The following is a 16,887-nucleotide window of genomic DNA, read 5'->3' on the forward strand; positions in this document are numbered from 1 at the left end:
AAAATGTAATACACCCCCAAAAAAGACTACACATTTTTATTTTTGTATTTAAGTTGTTTTATGGGTCTATACTATGTAATGTGTAATTATTCATTCAAATCTGCCTGCTCTTAGGAGATAATCAACACTGAAAATCCAATAGATTCTATTGTATTTGAGTGCCATTTACAGAGTTATCTCCCTTAATTTTGAAATCTTCAGTGCATTTTATATAATTTGTATCTCCTAAGAACACAGGTTATACAAAAAAACTGAATTTTAATATCTGTTTACAATGGCAATTCAAATAAAATATCAAAAATAAAAATATGTACATGTAGGTTTTTCACCAATGAATCACATTGTGCATGATTCTTAGCTGGAGTGCTACTTAACAAAAACTAATTATATGAATATAAGGAAGACGTGAAGTTTGGCCTTGTAGTTCCTCGCACGATAAAGAAACCTGCTGTGGTATTCGATAGGAGTAGGAACCTTTGCGATCCGCCCCAGGAGGCTAAATTGCCCGACCTTATCCATCCCTCCCTTTTGTCTTGTGGCGATCAAAATTTGTTGGCCCTATCATCCTTGTCGCCTGAATACAGCTGAAATATTGCTGCTCGAGCGTTAAACACCAACAATCAATCAATCAATCAACGTAAAGTTTGGTGACAGATTTATTGTTTTGTACATGTATGTGCCATTTCTGTCTCTTTTGGACATATAACTTCACCTTTGTGCTCTAAATATGCTTACATGCATTTGTGGTCGAGCCATAATAGTTTCTTTATATTTGTACGCGTATATTCGCATCGGTCAAACAATATCGACGTTTGTTAGATAATCGTGCCGTGGTTCGTGGTGGTCATATCTGATACAAAATGTATGGATTTTTTAGTTTTCGGATCTTAAAACAAAATGTATGGATACTATTTGAAAAAAAAAACAGTCTGATAAAACATATAACGTTTTTCTTCCTCTTCAATCTAATATAAAGTACAAAATTTAAAACTAAATTTTATTATACACGTACATATACATGTAGCCGTCGGTACAAGGCGGATATCAGTGCTGCCGTCAATAAGTTATATGTTTGAAAAACTATTTTTCATGGCGTACCAGATATCGGTGTTTTGGTTCAGTTCAGAATTGAAACTTCCAATGAACCATACTATGTCACGCTGCTGTTATTACATGTAACCACATCTACAAACCAATGTAGGCTTAAACACCACACGAAAGCTGATATCAGCGAAATACAAAATGACGGTTCCTTACCATTTACTAAGATGTACACAAATCTGATATTTTAAGATTTTGTTTTTCAATCCTGTAGTAATCAAATAGATTTTTAATACACGTATTAGATTGTTCCTTTTTTTAAAATTTTATTCAATAAGATGAATTGTCTTGGATAGCAAGCTTAAAGCCATATATCCTCTCCATACAATGAAACATACAATAATGAACATATAATTTAGGAATGCATGGACATACACTGTAATCTATTTTGAAAATATGAAAATTACAAAAAAAAAAAATTCAATTACATTAGTTTAAACATATTTATTCAAGTATATAAGGACAAGCTTTGAGCGTTCGTCTATCGTGCGTTTAAATGCACGTTTTGATTCGTTTATCTTGCGTTTGGTGAGGGTTTAGCGTGCGTGCTGGTATCGTGTGTGCGGGAAACTTAAACGTCTCAAGGAGTGTAAATAGTTTTTAGTTTATTAAACATATTTATTCAAGTATATAAGCACAAGCAAATACTGTATACACATTTACGTACAAACTCATGGTAGGATTCGGAAAGAAGCTAGATAACTTATACGAAGTTCCGTGTCCTTGAGAGTAAATTTGCAAGAATATTCTTATAAATAAGATGCATGTGGAATGATTTTCATAATTGACTAATTAATAAGACAAACGAATAGAAAAATAAAAATGGAATTACAAAATTAGTGTAGAGATGCAGTACATGGAAGTCAAGCATTTGTAAACCTTTTACTTTTGATAATAAACTTCTAAACTTCTACATTTTGTTTAGCATTTAGAATATTTGAGCTATACAACAATACATTTACAGTAATAGGTACATCAAGTGGCATAGAAAATATGATTTCATACATTATTTTTGAGAACTCGGAATATCACATTTATTTCAGTTCAGAAACAAAATGTAAGTTGGCCAAATCTTACCAACTATTACACTTCTTAACATAAAGAAAAAATCGATTGTTAATGAAATTTGAGCCAAGTTTTTAAGAAATCTCAAAAATGTTCATGTGTATTTTATCAGTTTTGAAAAAGTGCATAGGAAACTGAATTTTATTTCCAACCCTCCAACTGTTAGCAATATCAGATGGAGTTCTTTTAAATTCAAATAAATGCAAAAAAATATACAGATTTAAGTCTGTCAACAATGCAAATTAGAAACTAGCATCAGCTTTAAGTAAATGAGTCAAAGTGTACTAGTGAAATCTTTTGGTACTTTTTATAAAATGTACCACCAGCATGATCTTCACATGAAGATAGTTCCTTAATGTTAAGAAAATAGTGAAGTATATCAGGATTTGATTGTTACAAAGTCCGTTCATTTCGAGAACAAGTCAATGTTTGACTGCCTTTTCTGCCCATTGAACGTTCCTGTTTGACCAGAATTCACGACGAGGTCACATGTTTCTTACGGTGATAAAAGCATTTTGGAACAATTGCTTTTAAAATGTAAACGATCGAAGTCCTATTAAAAGCCGAAACAAAAATTAGAAATCTTTAATCGTTGAAAAAATTAAATAAAAAACGTCAAGTTTACTAACACCTTTCATTCTGCAAAACTTTTCATTTCTACTGACAGCACAATCTTCACATAAAGATTGTTCGTTAATGTTGAGGAAATAGTGAAGTATATCAGGATTTGATTGTTACAAATCTACATGTACATGTACATACATGTCCGTTCAAAAATTAAATAAAAGTCAAAGTTTACTAACACCTTTCATTCTGCAAAAGTCTTCATTTATAATAAATGCGATTATACATGTACATAGACAAGATAGACGTTAGGTAAAAGGGAGATAACCGCGACTGATATATTTTTTTTTAAACTGGAATGCTAGTACTAAAAAAGCATTAAGAAGCCGCCTTTGGGGATACAAACCTATAAATTAGATTTATATGGTTGACAAACCGATGGTTTAATCCCGTCAGTGCGTCAAGATTCTATATACTAACCTTTTGTAATTTGGGTGTCTCACATATGGATTTCGCCTTTAGTTTTTCCTTTACTTCCCTAGAGAATATGGATGGCCTGAATCAGTAAAAATGGCGGCCAAGAACCTCCAACAACTAGTATCAAAACCCGAGAAAATGTTAAATTTAATTACCCCTCCCTCTGCATCGCAATCCGGAAGGACATTATTAAGGCCCCCGTCCGTCACAGGGACAAAAATGCACATCATCTTATTGATTCAGCAAAGTTAACAAGAGTTATGTAACTTTGATTATTTGTTTGCCCTCACTTTACCAGTTTCGATGACAGGTAAGTAGAATGGTACCATTTCTCATTATTTTAGGTTGGCCTTTCGTGTACCATACTTAAGTCAATACTTCCGGGCACTATGGTTGGACAAATTGTGCTGATACCCAAAATATTTTCCAGACTCTAACATTACAATACCTTTTAAAAAATTGCACCATATTTTTTTGAAAAACCCTTTTATATAAATATTAAGATTAAAATTTATGTGCCTTTGGCAGAAAAAAAGGGGGTACTTTGGCCCAAAAAGTCATCTGCTTAAAATACCAAAGAATTGAGACGGTTATGCTAGGATTTTGCTCACATTTTAGTAGTGGAAATGAAGGTATGACTGGTAAAAAGTCAGTTTATAGCTCCGTCATTTTTCTAAACGGGTGAATTTTTCAAAAGTTTTACTGATTGTCGCAAATATGAAATAAATAGTACCGTTCTACCTATAAAAAACAACGTTTGACATGTTTGAGAAAGCTATAAAACGCACGAACGTGAATCATGTCAACAATATATACGCGAACTTGATATTACAATGTGTTCACGATGAAAATAAGGCTATAGTTCATCGCTCTTAACATGGAATTAAATGGTTACAATACTTCTGATAAGAATAGCAGACCCATATACGAGACATGACCGTTGCGTATGTACACTATACTCAAAGTTTTGATAAATTTGTGTGTTTATAAATGCACGGTACGTTGGTGATTAAATAATGCTTACCAATGCCGAAGTTCACCTCTTTTTCGGTGAGTACAGATTAAAATATAAGTAACAGTTTGATCATTTTAAGGGAGGTCACGTTTCGAACGATTTTCTTCAGTGAGATTTCACGTTTTACCTGATTGGGATTGAGAATCCACCAATCTCGACATTGTAATGAATGCCGCTGGTGGAGTAGGCCATGCTTGCCTTTCCGGAGCAGCTGATATCACTTTTATTGTGGGAATTCATATTGTACGTATTTTAGTTTTTTTGTGCTGATCTGTTTCCTTGTAACAGATTCGTATATATTTATTTTTGGCTCTGTTGTCTACATGGCGAATGTTGATTGTCTTTCGTTTTGTCTATGTCTTTGAATGTTGATGTTTCTGAATTGTCTTTCGATTTTGATACTTGGAATTGTCTTTCGATATCCAATGTACATGTATTAACTTTAAAATTCGAAATAAATCAATAATAGCAGCAATTCCATTTGAAATCTGTGATGTGTTTGTATCATATTCGATTTTACCAAAGCGTATCATGTTTTCATTTGAAACAGAAGAAAATTACATGAAGTTTAAGTTACTTTGATGTTTACATGAGACTGATGTAAAATGCTGAATAAAACGTTCCAATGATTTTTAAGAATTGTCTCCCTTACCCTATGTCTACCTCCTACGGAAACTTAAGGTTATTTTTTAATCGCATTATTTGCGGTATCCACTAAAAGGGGATATACTCAAGTAAAACAGAAAGACTGTCAGACATATTATTAAATGCATGTCTCCTGACATTGTCGACGTATATATGACATCCAGTAACATAGGGGATTCCAATCTCATTAATTACCGAAACTAGATATTCTTTTCTTTGTATTCATGTATAATTTGCGAAAGAGAGAATAAAAATTACGGGTAATCTACTTTATATTTATTATTTAACTTTAAAAAGCACAATATGCTGCGGGTCAAGTGGTTTGCATAGGAAATATACTGTAAACCTATTCATTTTCGCGGTTGCTAATTTTTGCGGATTCTGTCAAGTAAACACATTCGCAGTTATCGATGTTCGCGTTTCCAAAAAATGATAAGCGTTCTATAGCGTTAAAACTCAATTTTGCGGGTACTATATTTTGCGCTTTTCTGTCTACCGCAAAAATCAATACGTTTACAGTAAGTCACTGTGGCTAGAGTGGTCAATAAATTTTAGATGTTCATGCTACGTGGGCTGGAGGATTGAATAATGATAAAACACAGGAAGTCAATAATTCATTAAAAAGATATGCATAAGCAGCGAAAAAAGAACGGATATGGTGAAAGGAAACAAATGCATCTGAATAGTAAATACTTTTAGAGGTCACCAAAATTTATCCAGCAAGTGTAAAAATACCTTTAAGTAAGCTCTGAGGACCTCGATAATACAAGTAATATAATCCACGCTAACGTAACGACAACAATTTATCAATATCAAACTAAAACATAGTATACACTGTAAAGACACAAGAGCCTACACCAGAGTTTTATTACATAAACAAATCCACTTCATGATACAAACAATTAAGTTAGATTATAAACCATAATTTTGTATTTTTAAAACATGCATTTGGTATTTTTGTTCAGGTTTTTTTTGTTATTTTTTTTAATTTCAGGAATGTTTACAGTGCTTGTTATTTGCATGACAGGAGCATATGTGTACCTAACATTCAAACAGACTATCATCATACAGCCACGAACAAGCTACTTATGCCCTTCGTGGGAAGGACGACTTGGAAATCAGATGTTTCAGTATGCATCATTATACGGTATTGCATATACCAATAATAAAACTTTAGTAATTGGCGAAGGGGACGAAATTAGCGATGTGTTTCCACATTTGACGGTCACCCGTTTGAAAGACATGTCCGTATGTGAAGTAGCTTTTCCTTGGATTGAAATTGAACCTTGCTTGTATGATAAAGATGCTACCAAATTACCGCCAGGTATAAACATAATACACGAATCATTTCTCCAGTCATGGAAATACTTCAAAGATTTTGAATTTGAAATTAGGGAACAGTTTGTTTTTAGTGACGACACTGAACAGAAATGTAAAAAAGCAGTGAACGATGCTGTTCGCAACTGGGCAGGCAGCCGGTCTGAACTTACAACCCTTTTTGTGATAGGTGTACATATACGGAGGGAGGACCTTCTTAAGCAGGGTAAGGTCGATTATGGCTATCAAACTGCCACGCCAGAATACTTTAATAAATCTATGGGTTATTTTAGAAAAAAATACTCAAATGTCGTATTTTTAGTATATACAACTCGCACACCAGATGACTTACAATGGCGTGAAGACCACGTGGTAGGAAATGATGTCATACTGATGAATATGTCAGCTCCTGAAGTCGATCTGTGCTCCTTATCTAAATGTAATCATACAATAATGACAGTTGGTTCATTCGGATGGTGGGCAGCCTGGCTTGCTAATGGAACAACAATTTATTACAAAGATGTAGCTAGAAATGGCAGTGAATTACGTGGAGATTTTAGCGATGATATGTCTGACTATTATTATCCAGGTTGGATTGCAATGTAAATTATGAGTTGTGTTTATATTATTTAGGATTGAATTGTCATTACATGTTAGTTAATGAACATTGTTTTGTATGAGCCCCAGGTTTCCCTTCTAAAACCAAAACAAAACAAACAACAACAAAAAAAAAAACAAAAAAAACAAAACAAAACAAAACAAAACAAAAAACAAAACAAAAGGACAAAAACAAAAACAAAAACAAAAACAAACAGAAAGAGAAAAATTAACAACTGAAATAAAATTGAACGGGCAACGACTATACAATGTACACTGAAATCACAAAATAATGAAAAACCTTTTTACTGACCAATTCTCCTTATCTAGTATCATCCTGTAATGTCAGAAAATTTAGAACAGGAAAATAATAAGTGTCACCTAACTTGACTTGGTAAAGTTCAAATATTTATTACTTGGACTTATTTGAAAGCTAAGACACTATATTAATGTACCGTTTCACACAAAATCTTGTTTAAACTACAGTATTCTAAAAAATACGACAATAACGTGTGATATAGAAGAAATTCTGAAAATTCCGATTTTCTCAACTTTTTAGTTAAATTGTCACCCCAAAAAGGAAATCTAAGCCCCTGAATCGATCAGATATGTGTGTTCTTTATTATATTAATTATGAATGCCTAAAATATTAATTCTACAGTGTCAGTATGTTGTGAATGAAAATTCTGTTTGGTACTAAGACCAGTTTTCTAGGGGTAGTGGTAATATTTTTTAACATTTGTATTTAAATCCTTGCTTAAAAATTAGTTTACCTGGTGTATTTATGAAGAAAATTAAATTATCTATCGAATGACGCCAAATTTTAGACGTTTCAGTTGAGCAATAACTTGAAGAGTCGAACTTATGTGACTTTTAATGGAAAAATCTAAATTCCCATTATTTGCATTTTTTGATAAATTCTGACTATAAAAATCGCCAAAACTCATCAAAAATCCCCAAAACACAGAAGTATTAATTGTGATAATACTAACCAGAAAATACAAACTAAGATATGTTTTTTACTGAAGCAAAAATACTCTAGGGGTTTTGGCATCAAAAAATATGTCAATTTAAGCGATTTTTCGGTGGGGTAGGGGATACATTTTTTCATTTTACCCCACATCCTAAGTATTATCGCAACTTCCGTAGTATCATTGTAAAGTTGAATCATTTAGCTACATAGTCATACCTATACTTGATTAGTTTGTTCACACATGCTGTACCAGGAAGACTTTTATCCCCAAACAATTAAGTCACAAACTTTTTTGACCCAGTGGGGTTCATATATAGACTTATACCGAAAAAGAATCCGAGGATATTTTTTTGCATCAAATTGATTCGGTGATGGGAGGTATAAAGGTACCTAAAATCACCATGAAGTTGATGATTGGGGGTACACGATGGACTCTCCCAGCCCATGGACTACTACACATTACCGCAGTAAAGTCATTTATGTACATGTATTCAATATTGCCACTGTAGACTATATAGAGTGTTTTATAAAACTTGTGAAGTATTTAAACATGTATACTTTTCTAAGTTATGAACCTATGGCGACAGTAGTGAGCCAAAATTGTTTTTTCAAAGGTTTTGTGGAGGAAAGAATATTTATTTTCAATTTGCTAGCCAACATCAGAATATTTTTTCTGGTATGATGAGGCCAGATTATTTATTATCTAAATGACCAGAGACAGATTATTTATTTTCAAAATCTACCAGCCTCCCACCTCTAGAAATCTAATGGTCATCCCCTGACTTGTTTTGTTTTTGGTGAAGCTTATAAAAAATTCTTTGGTGGCATTTTCAATTTTAAATATAACCGCCTGTACACACATCGTGTTGTATAAGTTCTAAAAAAATCAATATTAATTCTTCTTCCTTTCAAACGCGTAAATGATGAAGAGTATGTACATGTAATCTCGTTTCATTCCCCGATCCTCAAATCCCATTGAAAACGTGGCGATTAAAAGGTACCAGTATCGCATTGCATGGAGGGTATAACAATATAGTGCATTTTCTTTTTGCCTCTCTAAAAACTAAAGTTTTGTCAAAAGATATGAAAAATGACTTATAAAATAGAGCAAACATAACACTATAAGATGACAAACTTTTTGTTAAGAAAATCTAACGTTATAACATAAAAATGTTCCACTAAAAGGGTTGGTTTGATTAGTGCAAAACGAAAGTGAAAGTAGAGAAAATGGCTATTTATAGTTCAAGACTACTTTTCTGTCCGATATTCGTGAATTCACCCTATTGTTTTTGCGAGAAATTGTTCACATGTCCTTAAAAATACTACATAAGTGAAAGTTTTATTGAATAAATTTACATATTTTTGTAAAAATCCTAAAAATATGCAATATAATATAGACTATAGAAGTCTATGGGAATATTAATAAGAAACCTAGCCGGGGGCTAGGCACTCTGCCCACAGAGCAACTGGGATGTGTGCCCCAGGTGGTGGAATGGGGTACCCCTGGCGTGTTACATGCTGGGGTTGTCAGGCTATAATACGGAAAACCTGACCGCAAACCATAGTGGTGCACCGTGTTGGGAAGGATGCCACGTTCCTCGCACGTTAAAGAACCCTGCTGTGGTATTCGATAGGAGTAGGAACCTTTGCGCTCCGCCACAGGAGGCTAAATTGACCGACCTTACCCATCCCCCCTTTTTCTAGTGGCAATCAAAATTTGTCGACCCTATTATCCTTGTGACCCATCCTTTTTTTGATTATTTCATGTTTATTTTATCATCCATTTCATGTTCATTGTCTGAAGATAGCTGCAATATTGCTGCTCGGACGTTAAACCCCAACAAACAAACGATTCTGAGACCAAAACACCGGCATGTAGTCCGAATTTCCTCTGATCCTGCAACCCTCCTATTTTTTATTTGGATACTGATATGTCGGTTTGGGGTCAGAACGATGTGCCATACAAAAAGTTCACGCGCTTCTTACGACTTTCATGTGGAAATCGTGTAGGTGATGTAAACCTAGTTCGATTCGGGATTCATTTTTCTTTTTGCTGATGTAAGTTTTATCGGATATTTGTCATCAAATCTCGGTAAAAAGAAGTTTGAAAGCCTTAACCCAGGGTCAGCAGCCATTTACTTTCGATTTCAAATTTTGCGTGACGCAAGCGAGATTTGGTCGTATGTAAATGAGATTCCGTCATACACGTGAGATCAACAAACACCGCCTTCTTTGTGTGTCTAAATAAGCTTGTGTACTGGAACAACATGGGGTCGTTAAGTCTGAAGTGGGACACTGGTAGATTTGGAATCGAGGTGGTAAATGAAAGAGTGTATATTTGTAATTCAGTTCTCGCAATTTTATTCAAAAAAATTGAACCAAATTATGCCACATGCATTTTTTTTTCTCGAAAAAGCGACTCAATCAAAATGGTGGCTGAGGTCTTTATATTTTTCATTCCATTTGCGCACCACACCAGCCTATTTATACCCCACTGGACATATATATATATCTTATCAAGGAACAGGTCAGAAATTAAGAGCCATAAGATTTCTTCATATGAAATTTATGAAGGCATAACACAAAATGGATGGGGTATGTATTTGTCATTGAGTTAAAAATAATCTAATTTTTTTTCAGTATATGAACAAATGAATTAGAAATGGGAAAAAAAGTGAGGGGGTGTCTTGTCAAATATGCAATATATCCATGTATTGGAAATATATGTGAAATCAATGAATGATTCAAGTCCATAAACAGTTTTGTTTAATTGTGTACATTTAGCATGATCACTAGAAATGACAACTTTTTAATTAACCGATTTTTGCTTCAGGTATCAAAGAAGGTTGTTCTACCATTCTCCTGGCATCACTAATATATGGGATTAAAAAGCATTGGAGAGACATCCTGTTAGAAACATATTCTGAAAAAAAAATATGTTTAGTTGCATATGATGAGGCACACTGCATATCAGAATGGTATGTTGTATATAGTGACAAAAAGAAATGTATGCAGTACAGTTAGAAATCTACATGAATGTCTTGTAGATGTACATAAAATGACAATTATAACATGTAACAATACTAGCAAATTAGTATGTATTTTAATAAAAGCAAACCCACAGTGTACTGGTAGCTGCCTCCCATGTGTAATAACATGTTGTACTTGAAAAGGGGCATTTTTTGTAAAGGGTTACTGTTGAGTTGGCACACATTGTATATCAATTTTTGTTAAATTACACAATAAAAACCATATTTAATTTTACATGTGATAAGATTTGTGAGAGGACCATAGAAAAGTTTGAATTATTCAAACTACAATAGATTCCACAATCCTCAATCTAACTCCAACTTCAACCAAAGACATAAGGAAATATCTGTTGTATTGGAGCTAAGTGAGACATCTGATGTTTCAGTTTCATCGAACTATTAAAAGTTATATATACATGTATATGTACATTTGTACATCTGCAAATTGAAACAACTAATATTAGTGTTGGCTCTCAAATCCTAAAATCACAATGGTTTTTGTACAGAATGATGTTTTTGGTATTGATGAACAAAAATGATTTGTAAAATGGACCATGTCTTATGTTTTATTATTCTTTGTTCAATCTCTGAAACATCGACCATTTTATTAGCAAGGGGCGGGTGATCTTTTAAAAATGTTCTAAATTCCTGAAAGGAATATTGCCCTCCTCCATTGAAAAATAGAATAATAAGGATTCTATGTTTCCCATTACTAAACAAGGCATTTTTATTCAAAATGAAATATTGATTTCAGTTGCTTCTGAATTAAAACTAAATATTTGTGCTTGTGCAACATAAATTTCTTATCTGACATCAAATTCCTGCCCCATAAATTATCTTACAAGATTATTGTCACTGGAAGACGTAAGTAAGTTTACTAGTGTATAAACATGTTTTATTTATGATGCATGCACATAGTAATAGAGACAAGTGCAACATTTTGTTTAAACATGTAGGTACTCAAGTAAATTACAAATAAACTTTTAATTAACTAATGTGAATGTTGTAACTTTCACCATAACATACATAGGTGAAGAAAACTTCTCAGCAATTAAACAAATTGAAGGCAAATGCGAAATCCTACAATACAAGAATGTGTCCAACTTAAAATAAAAAGCTTTGCCAAATGCAGCATGATTCAACCACAGTCAATTAAACTCTGCAAGTGTGGACACAATATTAGTTATTGATGCACTTAACATAGAGTCTTACAGTTCATTATGGATACAACAAATCATTTGGACACAATATTGCACATTTTGAAATTGAATACAAGTATAAAGTTCTGCTTTAGAGTGCATTCATGGATCACTGTGCACTTCATTATCTCAACAAATATGATTTGTTAGGGCGTGGCTTCCTTTATAATTTAAAAACTGTAAAAGATATTTGAAATCTAATTGAAGAACGCATGCAAGGATTTTGATGTGACATCTACAAATTTTGTTTTCAAACCAAACCATAAATAAACAAGTATTCCCCCCCTTTATTTCTTGAATCAAGGGGAAAAATACTTGTTTAGGGCCCTTTATTCTTACTTGGCTTAAGTCACAACCCAAACAATCAATCCAAGTCTGTTTATTGTGGTATAGAATATTGTGAAACAATATCATAGGCATTGCTATACTATTGTTAATTCAATGAATTTCTTGTTTTAGGACCCATTTATGGCCCTAATACTAACCTCCAAAATCTATACCAACCTTCCTGTTGTAGTTTGCAACCTAGTTTTAAAATTTATGATAAAGATCAACCAACTAATACTCAAAATTGCACAAAAATCAAGTGTCTCCAGATGACCACAACAAATCCAAACCAATATACGAGTGAACACTTTTTTTAATCTTATAAATATTTGAGATAATTTGGACTCAGACCTGTGAATACATGTAGATACCTTTTATTGTGACCAAAGAGTATAATTTGGAATTTAGGTCGTCATCTTTGGTAATTTATTAGGACTTACATGTAGTCAACAGAACCACACTGGTATTTAGTTGTAAGAATCAACCATACATTCATATGAGGTAGTACATATATGTATTATTGATAGTTTTTATAAAATGCAAAGAGATATGGCTGTTTTTTTTCTGAAAATAATATTAATATTTAACTTAGGTCGAATTTCCTCTGAAAATGCGACCCTCTTTTTATTTGGATATCGCAACTCAACATATTCATAACTAATTAAAAAGAGAAGAGTTGCAGGATCAGAGGAAATTTGAATTGTCTTTAGGTAGTTGCATGTACTACATTTTGTGTAGAAAGTCAGACATGAACATAATGAAACAAAAAAGCTTAAATATTCTATATATGAATCCATGCAGAGATGTTTGGTAGTGAAAGAAAGAATATTTCACAAGCTTAATATAATTGGGTTCCCTAAGCCCTGTCTTCCCCATAGCATCAAAAAAAAAAAAAAAAAAAAAAAAAAAAAAAAAAAAAAAAAAACAAGAAAAAAAACAAGAAAAAGGTAAACAGACATCCAGTTCATCACAAGTTACACTGCCAGTTAAAATCTCACATTGAAATAACATTATGTTTAACTTCAATATATTAAGATTCTAAACGATTGAAGGTTAAAAATATGTGCAAAACGTATTTATAAACTGCTATTTAAAAATATGAAGCTATTTAAAATCCAGTAGAAGAAAATGTATATGATTGCCTTCTACCCACCACAACTTACATCAGCATAAAGAAAAATGAATCCCGAATCGAACTAGGTATGCACCACCTACACGATTTCAACATGAAAGTCGTAAGAAGCGCGTGAAGGGCGATACTCCGCAGTACCGCTGAATCTCCAACTTTTTGTATGGCACATCGTTCTGACCCCAACCCGACATATCAATATCCAAATAAAAGAAGGAGGGCTGCAGGGTCAGAGGAAATTCAGACTAATCCGCATGTAGCTAATAAAACCTTGTTAAAAGACATATTTATGCGTTTTTAACTGCCACGAGTAGCACACTCCACCATCAATGATGGAAACTGAATGCGTGCACATGACGCAGCACATTAGTCACTTAATGCGCCATTTTAAGAGGAAATGCGACTATGGCATATGGCGCACGGTAATCCCTATTATCAATGACAATTTTGAAAAAAGAAAAGAAAACAAAAAAAAAAAACAAAAAACAATAAACAAAACACCAGGAGATGAAGGTGTATTGCTTTGCTGCACATGAAAGGACCATTAATGATTTTAAAACTAAAGTCATTTTTTTTATCAGAAATAGCCTTTCTATTGTCGAATTCGAGATATAATTTCAAAAAAGATTGGGAACAAGCTGCTTCTGTAATCACAGTTGTACATTGTACATATGTTACAGGTCATTTAAAATACGCCATTAGTGTGAAGAACGTAATAATGCTGTCGTATATCACTAAAATACTGTTACCTCACAAAACACCAAAATTTTCTGCAAAAAACTAAAAACAATATGGCATGTAAGTCGCGTCACGTGACTCCGTTTTTTCATGAGAATAGGTTTTCGTCTAACATTCAAATGCATGGAAGTTTGTCGTCAACACAGCGTCGGATTCAGCACTAAAAGCAAAACGCATTTTCGTTTAAAATTACGAACGAAAAATGACAAATAATAAACATGTTAAGAAAAACTCACAATATAAGATTTTGAATTGCAATGCAGCGTTTTGAGATATTCCAGGATGTCAACATTAAAATGTAAAGCGGTCGTCGGATTTCAAGACGTTCTACATCGGAAATTCAGAAAAGGAAAATGAGACTAGAACGAGACCTACAAACTCTAATCTGAATAGTACATCCATTGTACCCTAGCTCTACATTGATGGTAATCTTGACCACGAGTAGTTTGAAATTTTACTTTTGTTACTGTTGTATATTGAAATCATATGGTGATAAGGAAATCCCGAATAATTAAACACGTTTTTTATCTTTAATCGACTTTTTCCTTGCAAAAAATGCAATCTTACGTCGTTATCTGGTTATGCAAAGCTTAACGGATAAAATTACAAACTGCTACAAAGCAACGTATCTGAGTGGAATGACATGTTAAAGGTCGCCTCTGGGAAAGAGCAAGCGTATCTAAAATCCGGCCAGGAGTGACGGACTTGTACAAAACTACAACCAATCAATCACAGATCACTGGTAAGACTTGCGTACTTATAAATCGTTAACAAACCAATGTGACTAACGTGCACGTAAGTCTTCCGTAAGCTTTTTGAAACGATGCCCTGATACACATAAGTAGATGTCATTATAGAAATTAAGTGACTTCACAAAAAACAAAAATCCTTCAAATTTAAATTTCGAACTAGAATATAAAGGTGATCATTGATATATTACGCTTACCCTACCGGTGCAACTGGTCCCTGCTCCTTGTTTTAAGTAGAATCCGAATTGCTCATTTGCTTTTGTTACTGTGTATGTATGAGTTTTGTTACAATATGTTCTGTGTTGTGTATGTCTGTTTTCCACGTCTGGTCTTTGTCCCTGGATTACATTCTTTTGAGTACCGCTATAACCTTGGTTCCCTTGATTACTCTTTTGTACCGAATATCAATTTCATAAAGCTCCCCAACAAATAAGTCCTGTTGCTGTTAATTTTACAGTTTTTAGGAGGGAAAGTTGTGTGGGGGGTGATTGAAAATAACTTCGAAGAGAAATTAAACGAGTATGTAAAACTGCCAAGAGGTAAACGAGTGGATGAGAGGGTTTTCAAGGGGATCAAGATTCCTGCAGAAATTGAAAGAATGTAACCCAGGGACAGAGACCAGACAGGGAAAACAGATACACACAACAAAGAACAAAATATTTCTATTCGTTAAACTGTATAAATGTAGAAAGCATAATGCAACATGTTATTTGTGAAGTCTATTCATTTGATTTGGACTGAAGCTGAGGGACACGATTCTTCCTTTTAAAATCACTGTTTAAAATATTGTACGTACTTCGGGTCATATTCGTTGCAAAATTTCCTACCGCTTTTCGCTTAGATAGCATTTCTTGTCAATTCCTCTCTTGCAGTGAACTGCGACTGCAATCAAACACATATTTATCGTTAGGTAAAATAGATAAAGATTATATAATATATATATAAGCGATCAGGAGTTATTCACTACGAAGTGTGTTTACAGATAATAATCTATAAATAGAACAAATTTATGGTACAAAATTTCCAGAATACCCTACATTGTACACGTTGCGATGTTGCATTTTCAGAAAACTACTTCAGTTGATTAAAATAGTAAGTATATCAACTAGCGTAATAGAGAGTGTCAAAGCTTGAAGGATGAGTAGTGAAACATATATGTACGACAAAAGTAGAGCGCAAATTCAAAGGCTAAACAATGTTGATGACTATGAATGTGGACAAATCAATACGAGATCTAACCGATCTAAGCGGGTCTATCTTGTTTTTATTGCTGGATTTTTGTTCGTTTTGCTTGCTGTTGTGATGAGTTCCATCAACATTGCTGAATTCAGTAGCGTGTCAAAGGAAATGGAAGGTATGTACATATACAAACATCTATAAATAGATTTTTTCACACAAAACAAACGAAATTTGAATGGTACATGTATGTACCACGTTCTGTTCTTTTTTTTTTGTTTCTCATAGTGTATCTCGCTAATGCAACTCTTCTTACAGCACGGGACCGGTGTCACTTTCTCATAATTGGGATTCAAAGTGGCTCACTCATTATGCTCGAAAAGTTTGTTTATATAGGGAAAATGATATCACTGGAATGGGATCTACATCGTGCCAGTGAACCGCCCCCTTTTCGAAATTACTGGATCCGACACTGTATATATTATGATACGGCCGTGCAGTGCGAGTATCAGTTCAATAATATGACTTGAAAAAACATACCCATTGACTGATCGCACATGTTTGTTTACTAGCTATCTACAGATCTAACTCATTCAGATACATGTATTTCATTCTTTAAATCCACATTAATTTTACTTCTAATGTCGTCCCAACAGGATCAAAATTAAGCAAAGCTTTAAGAGGAGCAGATTAGTCAACATTATCATAATTTAATGAGGTCCTTTTAATTAATATCATGGGCCTCCACATTCGACTTAAGGGACACCTTACGTATTTCTGGACCTT

At 33.5% G+C, this 16,887-nt stretch overlaps 1 protein-coding gene and 1 long non-coding RNA gene across 3 annotated transcripts; one reads left to right on the top strand and one right to left on the bottom strand.

Annotated features, from left to right (window-relative positions):
* The first annotated feature begins 3,052 nt into the window (after positions 1-3,052).
* On the top strand, positions 3,053-6,898 carry LOC148597103 (galactoside alpha-(1,2)-fucosyltransferase 1-like). Of its 2 annotated transcripts, none has more exons than XM_088564211.1 (2): positions 3,053-4,257; positions 5,862-6,897. In XM_088564211.1, the coding sequence occupies exons 1-2, from the start codon at positions 4,224-4,226 to the stop codon at positions 6,788-6,790; spliced, it is 963 nt and encodes a 320-aa protein (XP_088420337.1). In that variant the 5' UTR covers positions 3,053-4,223; the 3' UTR covers positions 6,791-6,897. The 2 variants fall into 2 exon arrangements, with proteins under 2 accessions (XP_088420337.1, XP_088420338.1); XM_088564212.1 differs by lacking the exon at positions 3,053-4,257 and adding an exon at positions 4,306-4,465 and having other exon boundaries at positions 5,862-6,898.
* A 3,385-nt stretch (positions 6,899-10,283) lies between these two features.
* Positions 10,284-15,867, bottom strand: LOC148597104 (uncharacterized). The gene is made up of 3 exons (XR_015918974.1): positions 15,722-15,867; positions 14,188-14,336; positions 10,284-10,677 (listed from the first exon to the last, which is right to left on the bottom strand). It is a non-coding gene; the product is annotated as an uncharacterized LOC148597104 (long non-coding RNA).
* Positions 15,868-16,887: the final 1,020 nt, after the last annotated feature.

This window comes from Perna viridis, chromosome 15, assembly GCF_037379345.1.
Source record: "Perna viridis isolate PV_CMFRI_1.1 ecotype Kerala chromosome 15, ASM3737934v1, whole genome shotgun sequence".
Classification (NCBI taxonomy): domain Eukaryota; kingdom Metazoa; phylum Mollusca; class Bivalvia; order Mytilida; family Mytilidae; genus Perna; species Perna viridis.